Source organism: Scaptodrosophila lebanonensis, unplaced genomic scaffold (assembly GCF_003285725.1).
Source record: "Scaptodrosophila lebanonensis strain 11010-0011.00,11010-0021.00 unplaced genomic scaffold, SlebRS2 tig00000113-arrow-arrow-pilon, whole genome shotgun sequence".
Lineage (NCBI taxonomy): Eukaryota > Metazoa > Arthropoda > Insecta > Diptera > Drosophilidae > Scaptodrosophila > Scaptodrosophila lebanonensis.
Genome location: NW_022060575.1, coordinates 822,290 through 844,381, shown reverse-complemented (window position 1 = coordinate 844,381; position 22,092 = coordinate 822,290). Strand labels below are relative to the sequence as shown.

General features: G+C 38.1%; 2 protein-coding genes across 2 annotated transcripts in view; both read right to left on the bottom strand.

Annotated features, from left to right (window-relative positions):
• Positions 1-22,092, bottom strand: part of LOC115628258 (probable serine/threonine-protein kinase yakA) — a 46,319-nt gene that overhangs the window by 2,996 nt on the left and 21,231 nt on the right. The window contains exons 2-5 of the mRNA XM_030524276.1: positions 10,838-11,274; positions 10,656-10,763; positions 6,639-6,717; positions 2,841-3,751 (exon numbers count right to left, since the gene is read on the bottom strand). Of these exons, the coding sequence (XP_030380136.1) occupies positions 2,841-3,751; positions 6,639-6,717; positions 10,656-10,763; positions 10,838-10,982 (1,243 nt within the window). The 5' untranslated portion in view covers positions 10,983-11,274. The remainder of the gene's footprint in view (positions 1-2,840; positions 3,752-6,638; positions 6,718-10,655; positions 10,764-10,837; positions 11,275-22,092) is intronic.
• LOC115628259 (mediator of RNA polymerase II transcription subunit 15) lies at positions 360-2,119 on the bottom strand. The gene has a single exon (XM_030524278.1). It carries the CDS (start codon positions 2,088-2,090, stop codon positions 432-434), a length of 1,659 nt encoding a protein of 552 aa, XP_030380138.1. The 5' UTR covers positions 2,091-2,119; the 3' UTR covers positions 360-431.

Sequence of the window (22,092 nt, the reverse complement as noted above, 5' to 3'; positions counted from 1 at the left end):
AGATAGATGTATCCTACATATACGCAAGCGATAAGTCCAGTTTGATCCTTAATTGAAATTTTTAGATATTATTGCTTAGGTCACATAATTGTAAATGAGAAATAAAACAAGTGAATAGTTCAACTACCAATTAACATATCAATTATTATCTTACTTACCGCTTATTACTATTTAATGTATTATTTAATCTTTAGCTGTTTGTAATGATACTCATACTTATAATCCAGTATCACATAACACCGAAAACCACAAACACTAGTACTAGTCAATATTTAAACTTAAAATTGGATCCGCTTTTCAAATCCTTGACAAATTCCAATTTCCAATACACATAGTTTATCAGATAAAGTAGCATACAATTACAAATGTATATAGAAAATATATTTAATGCTGATTCTTGGGAGCAAACATGGAAACAATCGAACCTTATTTTAAAATTTGATGGGCCAAATTTTTGCCTCAGCAAGCAGCAGCTGCTTTCTATCGAACGCGTGTCTCTTTTTCTGGTCCGTATCCGGTGACTTTTCCGTTCTCTTTCCTCTTCGTCGCCGCTTTCGTCGCTGATACCGCTGCTGACGCCGATCCTTAAGGTCGCCAAGGATATTGCGATAACGCAGTAGCGTCCGAATCGCACACACCCGCAATTCTGGCTGAGATGCATGTCGACTATGCCGAAATGTGGTCTTTCCATGCACCTTTTGCTCAGGCTGTGCCTGGGACTGTGGGACTGATTGTTCTTTGCCCACGGACAGCGAAAAGTGTATGACATTGGGCTTATCATTATTGGCCTTGCCTTTGGAACTCTCGCGCTTGGCTGGCTTAGTGCAGCAGGGCAGCTTTTTAGTAGTCGATTTCGTTGGCTTAGTCCTTGGCTTTTCAGTTGTCGATGCTTTGTTATCGACATCGACTCGGGGAGTGACGACTTCATCATCGGTTTCAGTCGTCCTCGAAGTGGTGCTCTTTTCTTTGGGCTTCTTTGTAGTTTTCCGTGTTGTTGAAGAGGATCGAGTGGGAGCTGATGTTGAAGGTAGTTTTGGAGCGGTTGTAGGCGCAATCGTTGTTGAACTTTCGTCATCTTCGGAGCCTGCTGGACACTGTCCATTGTCGGTGTCATCATCGTCTGGTGACTCAGTTTGTGCAAGCTGAACCACATCCAAGGCCGCCGGCGGTAATGATCCTTCATCCTGAGGGAGTTGGGGCTGGGGCTGGGGCTGTTGCTGAGGCTGTGGTTGAGGCTGCGGTTGAGGCTGCGACTGAGGCTGCTGTTCTAATTGCTGGTTGGTGGCAAATAGTGGCAGCTGCGTCTGCCCAAAATAATCTTTAAGCTGCTTCAGAAGCTGGAGCTGCTCCTGCGTGGGTTGCTCCTGACTCCGCGGCTGATGTTGCTGCTGCTGCTGAGAATCTTGTTTCGAAAACAACCCTAATGGCACAAAAGGCGGCTGGAAGAGGAAATGGGGCGGAAATTCTTGTGTATAACGATTTGCCTGGCGATCCGTTTGCATGGCCAGTGGAGATCCATACTGCCGGGACAGACCGGGTTCGGACTGCTGTTGCTGCTGTGGCACAGCTTGCGATGGCGGCGCCACTTCTTGTTGCATCTGCTGGAGTTTCTGTTCGAATGGCGTCTGCTGAGGATCTACTTGCTGTGTTTCCTGCGACATCAGTTCCGGCTGTTGGGCGTAGTTCAAACTGGCAAGCCGTGCCATGGCCTTCCGTAGTGGATTAAAGTTTGTACCGGGCGCCATACTTTCACTCGAATCACTACGCTGTCTAACTTCGGATGTGGCTTGCAAAGGGTTGGCATTATTGCAAACAAAGGACTCCTTGTTACTTGTCTGCTGCTGATTTGAATTTTCATAGAGACCAGGTGCGTTCTTGCCAACAAAGCCGGAGAGCAAACTACCCTTCAGACTCAGAACGCCATTAATATAGTTTGGTTGCAGACGCGTCTTCTCGACCATAGCCTCCATCTGGGCCACGGACTGCTGACTGTCCACAGTCGGCAGTGCAATGTTCGCAATGTTCAGAATGACTACCAGAGCTGCGATCCTTGTTGGTATTGTTATTGCACAATGTGCTTGTTGACACATTTCTCTCTGTCGAGAAATATCGACGTCATTTTTGACAAACTAAGCCAGGTTCTTTTCGCTCCTACTGATATTATGAGGCGGCCAAAACTTACGAAATGTTTCTAGATTAAATACTCAAAACCTTTCAAATTTATAATTCCTTTCAGAGGTTAAATAAGTAGAAAACTTGCCTCAGTTAAGGCCAAATAGTCCCAAGCACATAACTTACTTATGTTGGAAAAAAGTCAAAACGGACCTATTGTAATGGTCGACTAAAAATTTAGTTTATTTTGAATAGAAATTATATTTTCAGTAAGACACCTTTTACCCCTATCAAGTGGCTTAAATTACATACTATAATTTATACTAAACTATAAGAATATTTTCTAAAAAAAAAGTTCGGTACATCTACACAAAAGTGCTCGATTACTAAAGATAGGCATCAACTTTTGACCACAAAATAAAAATTTGTGCACTAGAATCCAGTCACCCAGTTAGTTAAAAGTATAAACTAACCAAAAGCGTGCAACCGACTTGAAAATCAAATCTAATTTAATTTAAATTATCATCTATTTTATAATGAAGGAAACGATAAAAACTGTATGTCAAAGCGAAATTTAGTTAATTATATACCTATAATATGAGCTTTAGTTGGAAAACTAAAATATAATACTACAACAGCCTTAAGTTCTGTGTAGTCTTCCAATTCTTTCGCTTAAAGCAATACCAATGATTCACGCCTAATGAAATAAATGGATTTCAAATACTCACTGTAAACTTTGAAAGGTCCCCAGTGCTGATGCGAACTTAATTGCTCCTGCGCATGTTGTTGTAGTTGTTGCTGCTGCTGTGTTTGGAGCGGTTGCTGCTGTTGTTGTTGCTGTTGCATCAATTGGTTGTGCAATTGCAGGGGCGTCGCCGCCTGCTGGCCATGCACTTGTTGTGGTGACAACGCCAAAGTCAATGGCTGCAACAGACAGCCGAGCTGTTGCTGTTGTTGTTGCTGCTGCTGCTGCTGTTGTTGCTGATGCTGATGCTGGTGATGCGACTGCTGACCGAAGGCGGCAAACTGCTCCAGACCGACGCCATTGCTGAGCGCTGTTTGATTAGCAATTATGGCTGACTTTGCATTCTGGGGGGATGTCGTTGCCTGATACCCTGTGGCAGCAACCACGAACTGTTGTTGCTGTTGCTGCTGCTGCTGCTTCTGTTGTTGTTGCTGCTGCTCCTGTTTGTATTGCTGCGACCAGTGTAGGCCATGATGGGCGCCGTTCGGTGCCGTATTTGTGGCTGCAGCTGTCGTGGCCACAGCCGCGGCTGTGGCTGCATTCGATAGCAAATTCTGCTGATGCAGCAGCAATTGTTGCTGTGGCAGCAAATTGGCCATAGCTGCCATAGCAACAGCGGCCACTTGCTGCTGATGATGATGGTGCTGCTGCTGTTGCTGCTGCGCCTGCACCTGTGCCTGCTGTTGCTGATGATGCGCTGCAGCCGCGGCAGCAGCGGCCACGGCAGCAGCGCTATGGTGATGTGCACCATGTGCCAGCTGCTGCTGCGATTGCTGCACTGCAGCGGCTAGGCTGCTGCCATTGGTCATCAGGCGCTTGCGCTTCTTTGGACGCACGCCATTAACGCTGCTGCGCAGCAGTGTCGAGGAGCAATAGCTGTCGTAAAAGTAATCCCTGCAAGCAGACAAAGTTGAAAGAAAAAGTTATATATGAACATATTGACCTGTAATCGTGATACTCCAATTTTAACAATTCCTTTGACAGCTCGATTGTGCTAACATCCCATCGAAAAAGAAAAACAAATTCATAATTGTTATACCCTGCATCGAAAGAGTATACCAGGTTCTCAGCAAAACCCACAAACTACATTTTGTATCAATATCGATCGAGTTGATATAGCCCGCTCCTTCTGCATGCCCAACAATCTATCCGTATGATGAACGCACGCTGCTCAGGAAGTATAAGAGCTGTAATAACCAAACTATGGAATCTAGTTTCTCCACAGTCTGAGCAAGGACAAGCTCACATTATTTGTGCCCGATGCACCGGCTACACTCCCGCTATAAGTGTTTTTACATAGCTCACGTAGATATTCGAATTTCATAAATGTGTGTGTAATACTATGTAGGCTTAGGTTAAGAATAATAAAGTAAGGCAAGCTATTATGTAAGTTTAAATATTAAATATATATACTATATAGTATATACTGTATATATTCTTTGTCAATAACCGCTTGTTGGAGCAATCCGATCTGTTCTTTCTTTTGGGGTTCACAAAATATAAAACAAACATACGTATGTAGTACTATTCTACACAAACGTAGGTACAGGGTATATGAGCTCGCTAGACTCTAGCATACCCCTCTTGTTTTAAGTTGATTACATATTTATTTATCGATAAAATAACAAACTTAGTAAGGAAACCTTTTAGTTTTTCCATCCCTTAAACTTTTTATACGCTGGACAAAACTCTAAAGCACTGACGAGCACAAAAAACGAGCCAACTGTTGCCGGCTGGCTGTCAATATTTGTTTAGGCATGTACGCCATCCCTTCAACCGGCTGACTTGCCATTAGAATTGTCATTTGCCAATTATGTTCCGCCCACCCAGATCCGCCTCTCAGAAACGTCTGGTATGGCCTTTTGTTGTCAGTGATTGATATAAAAGCCAGCCACCCGCTCCCTGGCAACGGCTGCTGCTCATTTGCGGTCAAATATTGAGGCCGTTTTCATGTTGTGTGTTTATGGTGGCAGAAATGGGTGTGGTGCGGCAATTGTGGCTCTTACGGTCAGTTTGTGTGCGGTCAATGGACTGATATGGCCGACCGTTTAATGACACCACACGAATCAGCTACCGGCAGGTGGACATGGCAACTGGAAGCTTGGAATTGGCAACTGTGACATGTTTGCGTTTTAATTACAATTACAATCGAGTCGATGCCTTGTCGCTCAGTGGAATGGAGTCGCTTTAAGGTTGTCGTCATACGTTTCGGCATCATTAAGCTTAAATTAAATGTTTCCACACGAAGTGGTCGTCGTCGGCTGCGTTGACGCGCCCAAATAAATTGTGAATGTGCCACATATCGTCATGTACTACATACATACATATGTATGTATGTATGTATGTATGTGTGTATTCGTATATGCGCCGCTCAGTCATCATTACGGTCCTGCCACGCCACGACAAACAGTGCACATGTCAACGGCAAGGACAACAGGGAATGGGGGGATCGACGGGAACAGACGACGCGTCGTACATTATAGCATACATTGCAACTGTCAGTCACACACACACACACACACACACACACCAACATACACACACTTCCTCTTTTGTGTGTAATTTTTTGCGCCCGAGTTTCGAGTGTGTTGACGCAGCTCTCGAACACACAACTGACCCAGACCGGAACTCAAGCCAAAGTCTGGATTGTACTCGCATAGTCAGGAGTTGACAGCCAAATATTTTATGCCATTCGCAGCCAGCATTGAAACAAAGGACACAGTCCCGCTTGATGAATTGTGTTGTATTTGCTTATTTACTCGTATTTGGCATTGGGGCCAACCTCAGTGCACGGCTCGAAAAACTAAAGCAGCCGGACAAAACTGTTAAATGATATGTAAATAAAGTCAAATGAGCACCACATGGCCGAGTTAAATTGTCGAAAAAGTTTTGTGCTGGTCCGTTTTTTGTTAGCCATGCACCATTTCCATATTATTTAATTAAATTGCTTGAGCCTTATCTAGCATGAAATGGCTTTCAAATTTCTACAGCCTGCTATCCGGACAGCAACAAATTTCAATTTCAAGAATCTAATATGCTACTCCATTAGTCAAGCTCATGGCAATGCGGAATGTACGGGCCTCGTTTCTACCAATTGCGCTCATTAAATTGATCGAAAGGATCACATAGCTATAGCTATAGATTTGTCGACAAAAATTATTTCAACAACACATTAAATAACGATATAAATTAATCAAAAAATGGTACACTACCTCGTCTTCTTTTAATTGTAATTATAAGTATGTATACTAAATGCCTGGTTTGAACATTTTGGTTGGAAGCGATTATTCGATTATTTAGTGAAACATCCAACTCTTCTAAAGACTTCAGGTAATTATAAATATATAAATTATAAATTCCAAAAAGAGAAAATCAGTTCTTCTTTTCGTCATAGATGAATTAGATACTCATGTAAAACGCTCTTTTGATATTATTTGTTGAAAACTAAGAACATTTTGAATCAAGCATAGGTGTTTTTTTTTTCAACTACACTTTCAAAATATTACTAAATGGTTTAATTTTACATAATTCCTCTCTAGCACATTTAATTAAAAATGTAAATGAAATTATGTCGCTGTAATAGTTATAAGAAAAATTAATGTTCAAACGTTTCAAAAACTTAATATATTTTTACTATATGTGGCTTAAACTTTTCATTTTTTTAGGAAATTCTGAAATAATGAAATTCCACATACTTATACAAGTATTCTCGACTTGCTCCACAATACCTATTCATTCACCATTTTCAAATAAACTCTGAAACGCAATCACGAATACTTACCAATCATTTCCAGTTTTGCTAACATTCTGACGTTTACGTCCGATTTGGTGTGCCTTTGGCTCGGCCACCATATTAACATCTACAAAGAAAAATAAGAAATACATAAGAGAGTGGGGGTGATAGATATACGATAGCTAATAAAACCATGTTGTACGAATACGCCTGCAAGCAACTGATAATTTTTTTTGTTCTTCGTTTTTTCTTTAGCATAAAGGCCATCTGTTTTATGCCAAAAACACACAATACTCGTATCGTACTACAACAACAACAAGAACAACAAAAAAATGCACACATTATCTTTGAAGTGCCGGCGACCAAGTAATAAACACAAAGAAGCAGACAATAGAGCTTTGAGTCCATTGTATAGGCTTGTATTTGGGTTTATTATTTCTGTACGGTTTTCATTATGCAAATGATTTTTGTATTTCATGAAACTAAGTGATTAAAAAATTTCTGCGCACTTGTCTTGCTGCATTTGTAATTTCATTTAACTTCATCCAGAGGCAACAATCATTAATCTTAATAAAACTGCACTGAACAAGCAACAACAACGATAACAAATTGTGTCAGCTTTTGCATATTGGAGAAGTGAAAAGAGTATAAAAAAACAGATGCGACAGCGGCTGTTTCATACATTTCATTTTTCAATGAAAAGGGTGCGACAACAGGCCGCTCACTTTTTTATAAATATATTTTGATGCCGCTATGTGGTCTTGAGTGGTTCGGCTGTTTGGGGGTGTGGTGGTGGAGCGGTGGGGTGGTTCGATGCTGGAAAGCAACAGCGTGCGGTGCGCACTCGTTCATCATAATTCATGACAAAGTTTGAAGTGGTGCCTGCCGCGCTGGCCGCGGGATAGCTAAAAGCCGCGCGCACACACACACACACAGACACATACAAGTACACACAAAAAAAGAGGGGGGAAAAGACAAACCACAGCGCCCGACTTTCCGCATGGACGTTGCTATGACTACAAATTGCAGAACGCTCCAGCATTGCGCCTTTATTTTTTTAACCGCCTGCTTTTTCTTTTTATTTTGTCTGTCTGACTTATTCCCGGCTCGGCTGACTGGCCGGCTGGCTGGCAGGCTATAATTAAGATTAAGGATAAAAGCGTAAGAAGGATTTCCGCAAGTTTTAAGGCAGCATCCAAGCCCAAATCGGTTTAGCAGTTGGGCAACATTTCGTTGCGCTTAAAAGTCAATGGCGCGTACCAATGAAATATTACCGCCATGTCCACTCAAAAGAAGCTTCCACTGCCACTGCCCCTGCCCCCTGCCTCATAACCCTGCAGCTCCCTCCTTCTAATCAGTGAAAAATTAGCATTTCACATTTACATAAGCAGCTAAAAGAAGAAAAAAAAATAGCTTGAGGCTAAAATGGTTTTATAAGTGCGCTGTAAATTTTTCATTGCCTGCATTCGGGCGCTTTGTGACAACATTGCGTATACGCGATGCTCCGCCGACATACAACACTAAGTGCATTAAGTTGTTTTTCACACGAGCAGACAGATAGACGGACGGAGTGCCAGACAGACACACACGCATCGCAAATTGCTGCAAAAATATATATTACGTGCCTCAAGATGCAAGACTATTTATGTGTGTGAGTGTGTCTGTACAGTAGGACCCCAATTATTTAATTCTCGCAAATTTACACTTTATAAAATATTAACTACTAAAAAAAAACTAAAAACATAATTATACACACGATTCGACTTTGCAGGCATCGCAATGTACAGCAGAATCTATCTCTTTATTCTTCTGTAAACAAATAACGAACTAAACAAAACAAACACAAATTAAGAAAACATATTTATGATATTCGATATTAATTGGAGTTATTTTAAACAAATTCTGACCAAACAAATTAATCACATTCTGCCATCGTTATTATATACTTCGTGGTATTATACTTAGTATATACATATATTCTTCTTTAACAAATATCGAGGTAATCAAAAGAAACTAAAATTAAGAAAACATATTTAAGATATATTATAATACTACACACTGCAGATAATTGCGTAAGAACTATTTTATTTATACAAATTCTGCCTACGAATATTTGATCGTTCTTCATCGTTAAATGCTGTTCAAAAGCATTAGGCATACTATTAGCGCATCGGAAATCTGCGATAAGGAGGTCCTACTGTAATTTCGTAATAAAAACTTATGTGATTGTCTGTTGCTGCAGCTGCAACTGACGGCGTAAAATTTCATTAAACGCTCAAATGAAATCGACAAACAGTCGCCATGACAGGCAGTCGACTCCACGGACTCGCTGACTCGTTGCCTGGCAGACAGGTGAGTAACATTGAAATTTCATTAAAAGTACAAAGATTTATGCCGCGATTTAAGTTGTGGCTGCCATCGCTGCTGCCACCTCATCCATCCCCCTAGAAGCAACGACTTCCGCTGCATAAAAATACCCAGACACGCCGCCACATAGACATCGACTGAAGCAGCGCTAAGATATGGCCACTACACATGCCACACAACCCCATAGCTACCTCCAAGGCGATGCACAGTGTGATAGTTTAATACTAATCGGATTAGAAATGCCAACTAGTTTTAATATTATGTACTTCGAATGGCTTATGATTTATGATGCTAACCAAATCATGCAATTTGTAGATCAAGAAAGTAAATTATCTTCCTTAACTAACTGTTATTTGAATCATTTGAATAATATAATACATATCCGGTACATACCCACTAGATTTGCTTCTATTTGTATTTATTTTAGCGAAATTAATTTGGAACCCATCTAGACAAACAATTACAAATTAAAAGCTGACAATTTCATGCTTGGAAAAAAGTTAAGTGAAATCCCGAATATTTATTCAATGAGTAATTCAATATCAAGAACGATTGTTGTATAGTTATGTCATTACTTTATTTGGTTTGTCGATAATTCCAGTATGTGTCAACTATCGATTAGCTGGTTTTCCCGATCAATCGGGACCAATCGATTATGCCACACCAGCAAGTTACCGGCTTAAGGCTAACAGACGAAATAACATTTCCTCATAAACATTTGTAATGTTTTTAGCTCCTATAAGTTTTAACTATCAACCATATAACTAGTTATTAGTCCGTAAGCTAAAAAAATAAATATAGTTCGTTTATGTATTAATTGCAGATATTAATTTACAAAACTTTATTAAATTCTGCCGTTTAATCATTGTAGTAGGTTCTTGTTGGGCCGTGTTAAAAAAGTATCTAGTGCGAAAAAATTTATCTAAAATTCTTATGCACACACTGCGGTATTTTTTAATGTGATCTCTCTACTAAGCATTAATGAAGTCAGATAATTCTGAGCATAAAATATGAACAATATACAACTTCAAAGTAGTTTTGCTTTTATTACAAGAGACCACATTTAAAGAATTAAGGACTACAAGTATTTTATTTCTAATTTCAATCATGCATTCGCGATGATGGTAGCGCCGTGATTTTTGTTTTACATAAATGTTGTTGTAGTTAGTTAGTCATCTAACACAATTTCCTCAAATACTGAGAAAAAACAAACTGTTTAAGGAAAATCCGTTGAGGTGCTGTGGAATAAAAACCTCCATAAAAAAGTATAAATTTAAAAATATAAACCATTAAGAAAGCTTTTAAATTCTTTAGTCCTTTAGAAATTAAAAAAAATTAAAATGTTTCCATTTGATTTCTTTTAAACATAATAATTAAATAAATAAGTAAACAACAATATTATATATTTCCCGACTACATTTGTACACTGTTCCCTGCTGCATTAAGACAAACCTACTCGTCCTCCACACAGACACACAACTTAATTCTACCTTACTAACGATTTTCAGTTTTTCCGCGCATTTGTTCGATTTTAGTGCAGCGCTTCCGGTGCACGGCCATTAACCCGGAATGGCATGTAACGCACACACACACACACACACACACGCCCGACTTCGCACCCACAAACATAAATTGAGGGTTAAGGTCTGCGCCACAAAGTATGCAAAACAAGGCAGGCAACATGCCAACATGACTCACCTAGCGTCTGGCTGAGAACCGTCTTGCCATCCTCACCGTGGCAGGCATTGCGGGCATCGAATGGGTTGGTGAACTGCACAAAGGCATAGCCCTTATGCATGGAAATACCTGCGGATAAGAAGAGGGATAAATTGAAGAAGGAATAGCTCGGAATACATAGGCTCCGTAGAAAGTTTGCTTACCCGCCAGCCTGCCATAGATCTGGAACATGCGCTCCACATCCGTTTTGGAGCACTGAAAGGTATTCAGATTGCCCACGAAGATGCGCGAATTAACTGCCTGCGGATCCTGTGAGTTCGTCTGGTTGGACAGTTTTGATAGCTTCATTGCAGCTGCTCCTGTTGTTATTGTGGTTGCTGTTGACAAACGTAGGGGCACGGGTACGGGCACTGTCACGGGCGCAGCCGCGGCGCACGTGTGTCCAAAGTACAGGAAAGCAATACTGACTACCTATGTAGATGCCAACCAAGCGTATTTCAGGTTTGTCGCAAAAACTTAGGCTGCCCGCTCCTCCTCCTCCTCCTCCTTGCTTTGACAATGCTTTTTGATGCTTTTGATTTGCTCACTTTTTGTGACGTCCCTCAACGAATTCCTGAACGGCCGCACGTTGTTTTTAAATCTGGGAAAAAGAGAAACAGAGCCATACCAGACAAAATAAATAAAACGGCATTCACTGTTGTTTGGTTGTTTGTTTGTACAAACGGGTTTTGGTTACGTTTTCCGTGTGGCTTAAATGTCAATGTGAGTTGCCAATGCATCGATATCCTGCCTGCCTGCCTGCGTGCCTGTCTCTGTTCCTTTGTGAGTGTGTATTTGTGTTTCATTTATGCGTTTAATCTTATCGCAATGCAATTAAAATGCAAAAATATCTCTTTTAATTGGACAGTTGGATCAGATTTACTTTAAAAAAGCGCTGCTGAGGCTATATGCAAGTCATCGAACTTTTAAACAATTTAATGCAGTGCAATAAAAATTTAAATCAAAGAACAAACCAGTTGAATAGTGTTGCAACAAATTTTTCTTTTCTTTTCAATAAAATTAAATATAACACGACTGGTTGGTTACTTGAATTTTTAAGATAATCTGAGGAAAATAAATATTTAGCACTCTTGCATATTTATTTAACTATAACTTGATTTATTTAATAAATTATTTCCAAATGTGTTTGCCAAATTTTAATTCTGTTGAGTGTCTATAGTTGGACAAGTTTTTTAAAAAGTAAAAAGTTAAACAATATTAAAAATTAAAATTGTCAAACATGAAAAAGATCTTCTTTAATATACCCACACCTTTCCACATTTGTTTTAATCCACTCATATTTGTGTTCGCCTGTGCTTTTACTTGCGACATGTTTTCGTGCGTATTATTAAATTAAATAACTTTTTAAATGGCTCCGTTGCCTTTCTGTTCACATGCAAATACTCAGAAGAGGACTCACTCACATGAATTCACATACAAACGCACAGCTTCCCATTCACACGACCATTCGCACTTTGCCAAACACCTCACAACAAGAACAACAGCAGCAGCAGCAGCAACAACAACTACAGTGTGTTTCTTTTTGTCTGCGTAAAAGTGAAAAATTAAGCGTTTTTATTGCGCTTTCGATGCCAACATGCAGTTGTCTCACATTTTCACACCAACATCCAGCCAGCCCCATCCCACCCCTCCTCATGGCAACATGTGTGTTCAATGTGTGCCTTTTGTGAGTGTACGTGTGTGCGTGTGTGCGTGTGTGTGTGTGAGTAACTGTACTGCTTTGCATAGCATCGGAAGGCATTAAAATGTACAAAGACGCGCATGAAATAAAAATAAAACATGCAGCAATAAAAATAAAATACTTGTAGTAGCAAATTGTTAATGTGATTTTTATGCAATTTGCGCGTGTGCACAGCAGCTGTGAAGTGTTGGCGGCAAAGAATTTATTGCATATTTATGGGCGCCCGTAGCAAAACACACGACACACACGTCCACACATTTTATTTGTATTCGTATTTTAATACGACAGTGCAAGCATTCGTGCTACTGCCCCTGAATATGTGTGAGTGTGTATATGAGTCTATGTGTGCGTGTGTGTGTGTGTGTGTGTGTGTGTGTGTGTGTGTGTGTGTGTGTTTGTGTGTGTGTTAGCTGGCAGCATTTTGCGCTAATTGCATTTATTTGTTAAGCATAAAACTCCAACAGCCTGGAGGATTTATGTCTAATGTCACGCTTCTTAAACTGTCGATTGCTTTGAAATAGATGTCAACGCTTTCATTGATACTGTTTCGTGATTTGTTTGGCATAAGTCCAAGAATATCAGAATGCAACATTGTTTAAGAATATATTCAGAAATATTGGTATTTTATATTGTTGTGAATATGATCAATTTTACTCCGTTTCGCAAGCAGTAACATTTTTATAAAAGGACAGGTTAGCGAGTCAAAAGACATCAGGCAGACTGTCTCTCTTAGTTAGTTAGGAATAGTTATCCAATTAACTTTGGCGCATCAAAAATACTTTAAGTCATTCGAAACAAAAGTAATTTGAAAATTTCACACTCGATATTTTAAAACTGCTTCCAAATAAATTATTGTTCATACTTTGTTCTCCTATTTTGTTATGTTGGATTAAATTGGCCTTTAGGCTTGACAAAATGTCTTTGCCAATTCTTGTTTAAATTTTACATTGGGGAAAATATCATATTAATTAAATTTCAGATCAAATCTTCCATTTTGTATTATGATTATTCAAAATCAAACACAACTGCTTAAGAAAAATAATTTTTGTAATGGATTCTCTATGAAATATATTTAACATATTAGCTACCATCTTACGATTATGTTCGATTATTACCGTATTAGTACCGATTACCGATTAGTACCGTAATGCTAACAATGAATTAAAAGTATTGAAATGATCATAAACATTATCCAAGCTACATGTTTTTGAATCCAGGACGATTCATTATATCCAAAACGCAAAAGGTAAAAGGGTTAACTAATTTATAGAAGTAGGCGTGGCAGACCCCCTACAGGTACAGGTGCACGGTATTACAAGTTGGGCCCGCTCAACTCCAGCATTCCATTCTTGATTTATGAATTAGTTTTACACAAAAATTTAAGCCCACATAAATACCATACTCTGTCTTGCACTGACCTGACCAAAAGCTAAACTATCTAAAATATTGTTTTTTGCTTAAGATTCAATATAGGAGCACTAAAAAGCTTTTACATTTTCGAAAATGGTTTTTTAAACGCTTTTTATTTATTATATAGTACAAGTTAACCTTATCAAAACATAAGTTCGAATTGGTAACTGTAAATAGTATTCAGTGCTAGCTATTGATTCGCTTATGTTGGAGTTATGAGGGACTGAAGCTATATTTATTATAATGGGATTCCTTTAGACCGCTTCGCATGCATTTAGCTGCGGCCCTTCATTCAGCCTCCCATTCATTCATTCAACCATCCATTCAGGCAGTCAGTCATCATTTATTTGACGATGTACACAACGAAACATGTCTATGTATTTTCTCTTTGCCACCCATCCACTTGCTGACAATAATGTTGCATTGTCCTTGCAAATGAACGAACGTGGCTCACTGCCGGCAGTGTCTATTCTCTGGCCCTTTTTCTCTACGCTCTCCTCGATTTCCTTGATGCCTGGGCTTACTTTTGTGCTTCGGGATAAAGCGTTACAGCCATTGTTGCATAAAACAACAGCCGAAGCGACAAACTCTATTGAATAAGCGTTAAGCTTGAATATGCAACACTTTTTCTGGCCTAGTTTTTGGACTATGTGTTGACTGTGTGTTGGTCGCCATTTTAATGAACGTGGTTTTAATTAAAAGAGTCTCCCAGAGCAGAGGGAACAACAAGAGCCACAAGCCTTGACAAGCGTTGACAAATTTAAGCCAGCGCTAAGTCAAAGCAGCAGGTGGCAGTTGCAAAGACGCCAAGTGGCACAAGTGGTTATTTAACTTGGCTTAATTATAATTAACTGCACTTCTGGGCGCCCACGTGTGTTGGCTTGAGTGTGTGCGAGTATACGGATGTAGGTGTAAGCACATGCCTTCGTTGCAGTTGCAAGTTCAACATCAGCCATTTTCTCTGGTCGCTGCCTCAGCGCCTTTTTATGCTACCAAGAATTGCGCAGGAAATTGCGGCAATTTTTTTTCCACATCGTTACCATTGTTGTTGTTGTTGATATACCCTGATTGCAAAATAAAGTAGGATGTTTGGGAATTGTAAGTATGTATGTGACCCCCAAAGGAAAAGGGATTACAAAGGTATATAAAGCGTTAATAAAACCCCTATTTATTTACATTCCTCATAGCTGTATTTATAAGAAATCCCCAGAAATAATGTCCCGCTTAATACATTAATTTTATACTGAAGCTTGATGACTTAAATAAATGGTATTCCTATTACCATTTTAAGGGTTGCAAGTGAAAAATAATAATACATTTAATTGTAAATTTTTACATTTTATACTACATGTGTATGAACCGGCTCTGAAATCAGTAACTAGCTTACATATTTATTTTAATATTACATTTTATGATTATCAGAATCTCTACCATTCTATAATAAGAATAATAAATCATAGACCAATTATATAGTGAAAATCATATCTTTTTTTTATACAAATGCTGCTATATTAAGACCATATGAGTGGATATACTTGTATATATAATAAATTAAGATGTATCTTACATCTCCAATATCCCCTGATACTCGGACCCAAAAGTACAAAAAGCCTTTTTTGAATAATTTCAATTTAATTATAATTAAAAGAAATCATCTTACAGAGTATGATAAAGTCGACACTTGAATCAAGCATTGGATGCCCTTTTAGTCTTAGGCTACTTGGCTACCAACCCAGCCACCTCTTTTTCCAGCTGCTTGGCTTCAAAAGTAAATTAAGTCTTAGCTGACTGCAGAAGTAAGTAGAAGAAGTCGCAAACAAACTTGAAAGTGCCAGCACATGAGGCTTGAACTTTGTAATTGAGTGTTGAAAATGGCGGCGCCGGATATCCGGAACATGTGCCTAATGTAAGGCCATTGTCTGGCCAGTGACAGCTTTAAAGGCGACCACAGACGCTCCTTAAAGTTGGCATAAGTCCACAATTTTATTTGCTCATCAACGTGCTAAATAATGCAGCAGGCCATTAAGCTACATACGAACGAATAGAATAGCCCCCGATGACAAGATGTTGAAAGGCACGACAAGGAAGCCTGTCATGATTATCGCAGTCATGCGATCAAATGTCAAAGGACATATTCACATTTCGTCACTGGCTCGCTTGTTGCTATTTACCTCCTAGAAATATTTAAGAGCTCTGCACATCATCTTCCATGTCTTTTACTTCCACGTACGCCTGTATAGCATAAACGATGTGTATGCTAGTGTGTGTGTGTGTGTGTGTGTATGTGTGTGTGTTTGTTTGTTTGTTTATGTTCGGGCAACTTTTCATTTCAAATGGCTGTGAGGGGTTGTGGCTCTAATAGCACCATACAAAAAATGAATAGACATTGCTCGGCGGGCTATTGAAAGCCAAAAAGTCAACAAAGCCCAGAATGGGAGTAGAAGTGGAAAAAAAGGGAGGCTTGCATCGTGCTAGATTGAGCGACAAATAACCCCAATTGAATGAGTGTGGCGTTGACAGTGGTGGGAGGAGCTGGGGTGTCAGTGTGTTTGTCTATACATTTTTTTATGTATATTGACAAGCAACTTTATTCATAAGCAGTCAGACACACACGTGACCCAAGCAGACCAAACAACATTGAAGTATGCAAACAGTGGTGAAAAATTGACATTTTTGTGGCTAAAAAAGAAGCGAAGAATTATCACAGAATTAAAAGTAGTTTTTTTGTAATGTTACCAGAAACATAAACATGTGGAGTGCCCTAAAAATAGTGTACTAATACAAGTACTTTTTATATTATTTGCAACAAAAAAGGGGGATTGAGGGGGATTGGTTTGAAGGGGACAAGATTGATATTGATTAATAAATAAAAAATAAATGATTAATAAAAAAAAATCTAAATTCACAATAAATTCACCTTTTCTTTTGAACGACCAAGTATATTCCTATATTCTTCGATATAGACTTGTTCGTCTGTTCGCCCATCTGTCTGGAAGAATACCTGAATTTCGGACATGGCTAAGCCCAAATTGACCGAACTTGGGCTGTAGACTGGCCTTATTCCCAGGTAATAAGAGTTGATTTTTACTACTACACCCACAAACTGCTTCTTTTTGTTGGCTATAGGGTATGTCATTGTGGGACTTGTTCGACTGTAGCTCTTTCTCGTTTGCATAATGTTTCAAAGAATTCAAGAACTCTAATGTGCCCTCCCAACGAACTCATTGCAAGCTCATTTATTGTTGTCCTCTAAATATATTTTTACAGTAATGTCACATCAGATCTTCCAAAATTTAAATATGTTTTAATATTTATTTTGAATATTATACACAGAACGTTTTAAAGATTTAAAGATTGAACATATTAACTTATCTCACTCACATTGTCCATATGTTCGATACTAATAAATAATCGTCGCATTTAATTTTTAATAAAATTTTAAAATTTCCCTTCTTTTTATCCAGCAAAATCATATTTTGTGCCACTGTGGCACAAACAGACCACGGTGAAATGCATATGGGAAGTAACGAGATGACTTCACGTCTAAATGCGATAACTCAGCAGAGTTTATGGGAACGTGGGCTCGCGCCTGACTCCATGCTACATAGTTTTAAATTCCGCATGAGGACATACACAGACATATCGTTTGCTCGGTCGGTCGGTCCTACGGTCTTGTATCAACAGACATGACTACAATAATCATTGGTTGGCTCTCGAACTGAAGAGCTACGTGTGCAGGGGGCAACAAGAGATGGAAAGTAGATGGGGTGCTCGCTATATTTATTGTAATGTGCCAGCAATTTACAACGTAAAAAAATATTACAAGCATATTAAGTGCGAATTATTTGCATAAATAACATAAAATTAATAACAAACACACGGTGCCGTGGCCAGGCAAAAGTTAATAATTGCTGCATGTCAACAGGCGCTGCTGCATGCCTCTCTGCCACGGTCGTGGCATGTGGCGCATAAATGAAAAATATGCAACAAAGTGAATCGGCACTTTATCACTTGACAATAAATGCGTTTTATTGCGCCTCTCATTAAACAAATTAAATTTGCAAATGAATCGGAATTCAGAAGTTTTTAAAGGCATTACACAAGCGGGTATGCCGAGAGCTGGTCAGACAAGTATGTGTTATGTAAGGCGTGTGCTCGAACAAAATCAAAAATAATTAAAAAATGAGTTCAAGCTTGGACAAAAATAAAACTCATCTTGAATCTAAAACCAATTAACATGTAGAATGCGAATTGCATTTTATCCTGCAAATAATACAAATTTTAAAACTTCAAGCATAGTCTCCATTACACCGATTTAAAAAATATTGTCAACTAGCACTTACAATTAAATTGTTCCCTTTTGGAACATTATACCACAATCAACTTAAATTAAACAAAAGAACTGCATTTTTTCTGTGTTAATGAGAAAACTCGATTCTCAGCTTTTTTTTCTTTGCGGCCCCATTGTGAAAGTAAGTCCCAAAATAATTGATATTTATAATAAAACTGAAATGGTATCAAAACATATTTTCAATGTCATTTTAACCTTCATGTAATACTCCTATACAACCTCATTATAAATGAAATAATTAATCGTCAAGTTCATTTAACAAATTTAATGATTGTCCGCGATGGACAGTTTTAAATAAAAACACTCTGCTAATACAAAAAATAATGTAATGCAATATATTTTAACCGAAAATTGATTAATTTATTAATTCTATTACATCGCTATTGCTCTTGTCCAATCAGAAACCAGAACAACCAAATAACAACACTAAGCGAAGACTTCGGATATGCATAATTAGTATTCTTGCCCAATTTCTAGTTAAAGAAGAGTTAATATCGAATTCTTCTTCTTTCTCATAGTTAACACAAGTACTGTAGAATTCGTCTGCTGTACGTGTTACAAGATTTACTGAGCTTCGCGACAGATTTATTAGTGTATGGGTCTAAATGCATTAAGTGCTTATTGAAATATGAATAACCACAACTGTGCAAAAACAAATGCATGCAATTTCTACTACTACTACAATTAAACAAAGCTCATTGCATGTTAACCAAAATGTGACTTCTGATGAATCATTTATAATATAGAATAGGTATGTATATTTCAAGCTCAATTATAAGTTTTGTGTTTAAGTTGATATTTTGGTTGTTCGTATAACAAAGCGAATTGGAATAATTCTCCAATGATTAATTAACAATATTAATTAAAGCGTTTCAGGCCCAAGGCTTCTGAATGGCTAACGGTATCGTTTGTAATATACACACCTTAGGGCAGTCCACAAGTTGTTGTGAAAACTTTAAAGCCTTTATAATTGGGAAGCATTAAGCGCATCTGTGCATTGGGATGGATTCGCAATTTTTTTGGGGGAGTGGTGTGTTTGCATAACTGCTAAAGTGTTAAATTTATTGTTCGCTTTTTAAAATGTGCAGGTCAGTGTGGTTGTTGAAGCTGCTGTTGTTTTTGTTGTTTGTGTTGGTGTAGCTGTTGTTTTTGCTGCATTGTGGCATTTGTTGCATATATTTGGGTTCCGACTGTTGCCTGTCTGCATGCTTTCATTTTGCATACGCTGCGGTTCTTTTAGCGCGCATTCATTCATTATATTTGACTGGCAGTCCACATACACCAGATCGGGAGTGTGTGTGTGTGCATGTGTGTGTGTGTATGCGAGCGTATGCGCCCGTCTGGTGTGGCAATAAAAATGGCTTGCATATTTTTCACTTTGTTATGCATTTTTATGCCACTTTTGTTACAACAACAATTACAAATAACTCTCTGCGCATAATGGCCACAATGTGCCTATATAGATAGATACATATCTGAGTGCGTTAATAAATGTGAGTGTGTGTACACGTATGCATGTGTGTGTATCTCAGTTGAGCATGTGTAGCGTATTATGCGCTTATATTTCACTGCACCAATTAGGGCCAACGACAGCAGCCACAGCATAACAATGCTGTTTATGTTGATAATGCTCTCGTTGTTGCTATTACCGTTGTTACCGCCAACGACAGTAATAAAATAATTACTTAACATTTCATCTATCTATAAGAATAATTAATATTTGCAAAGTTCTTCATAATGATGCCTAATATACAAGTAAGGCGAATGCTAACCATCTGCCATAATTTCATGTCTTCATGATCTGCAGATTCTACGAGTATTATTTTGCCATCTCGAAAATATTTGGAAAATATTTGGTAACTGTCTTGAGAATGCTTACACCTATTTCGTGACTAGTGCATTAATTTATAAGAATCTTTCTTGTCGCACTAGGAACTAATAATAAATAAATAAATAAATAAATAAATAAATAAATAAATAAATAAATAAATAAATAAATAAATAAATAAATAAATAACTAAATAAACAAATAAATAAATAAATAAATAAATATAAATCATCTCTGGGCATCACAGCTAATTGCACTTAGAAGCGAAAAACTACTTGATTGAAAATTTAAATTTGAAATTAATAAATCTTAACAAAAACTTTACTTCTTTGTTATTTTAATGAAGATTTAATAGAAGATTTACATTAATACGTCCGAAAATAACTTTATTTTAAGCATTGATTTGCCCGAATCTTTACTATTTAAGAACAAGTATTTTTTAAAATATGTGTGTACTTGTACCATTTTTCTATTAATCGAATTAGCCGAACTGAAAAGGAGAGCCAAAGACAATACATATTTAAAGATGAGCGGAGGTGATGATCTAATAAGCAAAAGCATAAATATTTTATATATTGAAATATGTTGGGTGAAGAAGAGAATTATCAATTAAAGGTAATGTAGTTTACGCTGTAGTTATGTAGATTCTGAACGGCACTGATCGCCATCAGTAATCGTGTTTGTCATGAGGCCTAGGTTGCATTCTGTGATTTTATCGGCATCTTATCGGGTCGCATAGGAAAGGCAATAAAAGTAATATGGTTGTACAATTTTAAATTTTCTTATTGCATAAAGTTTGGATTCGGGCAACATTGCAATCATGACTTACTTACTTGTAAAGTCTAAAAATTAGTGAACACCTTTAAGTGAGCAGCCTTTGAAAACAGTGTTAAGAAATGCATTTCGTAATTATTGTTGTAACAGATATAGTAAGAGTATGCACATACGTTTGTACATAAGTACTACATAACAGGTTGGCCCATAATAACTTGTTTCATATCAATCATATCCATATCAATCAATGCCAAAACACACACATAGCGTTTTTATGGAACCCACCATTTATTCCACTCGAACGCCAGCACTCGTCGTTTAATTGATATGGATTTTTATTAAAATTTCATTATTCACATTTTCAGCATTATTGAAATGCATAATGCCCTGCAAATCTACATACATATACATACATATGTACAAGTATGCATGAGTGTGTGCTATGAGCTCCGTATAAAAATGTTTGGCGCTTATTAAATTATCCAATTACAGAGGCAACATGAATACAAAAATACATACAAACATAATATACATATGTGCATGAAATTTGCGTATTTTACTCTTTGAAGCAAACAAATTTAAAATGGTTCAAAATACAATGTACGCACGATTTGTAATGTTTATTGTTGTTAATTTTGTTGTTGGTACTGCTGCTGCTGTTGTTGCTGTTAGGGAGAAATGGCAACTGCGAGTGTCGCACATTTTGTTTTGCGGAAGCAACAAACAGAATCACCGACTTTGGTTGCCTGTTTGGCTGTTATGCGGTTTTGGTATCGGCAGCTCGGCCCCGGCTGCTTGCGGATACGCTCTTGGGCGTGCTAGTGGCCACAACGGGCGACAGCGACAATGATGGTGGCAGGTTTATGGTGCTGTCGATATGTTTTGCGAACGCACGCATTTTTGTGGTCCATTAAAACGGTCAGAGGCAGCAACAGCAACAATCATGTTGCTGATTACGCGTCAGACGCACTGAATGTAACTAATTTTGTGGAAATTGTAGCAACTGCAGCTAACGATGAACAGTGAAGGAACAGTGGTACTAAACTTAAATCTTCATTATTGTTTAGTCGTTGTAAATGCTTCAACTTTTCCATTTTCAATGTGGTTGCAAAATGAAAATTTTCCAGAAGACGAATAAATAAAAGCAAATTGGTATAGTTTAGTTAAGCCTTGTTTCAAAAGAAATAGTACTGAGCTACTAAAGCAGATTCCATTAATACACAGTTCCCATACATATGTATGTACATGTATATACTCGTTTTTAAGTATCCGAAGATTAGACAAAAATGCCAAAAGACGAAGATGCAGGTTCTGTCTTCATTAGAAATACGTGGACTGCTGATTAAGGTAGGTC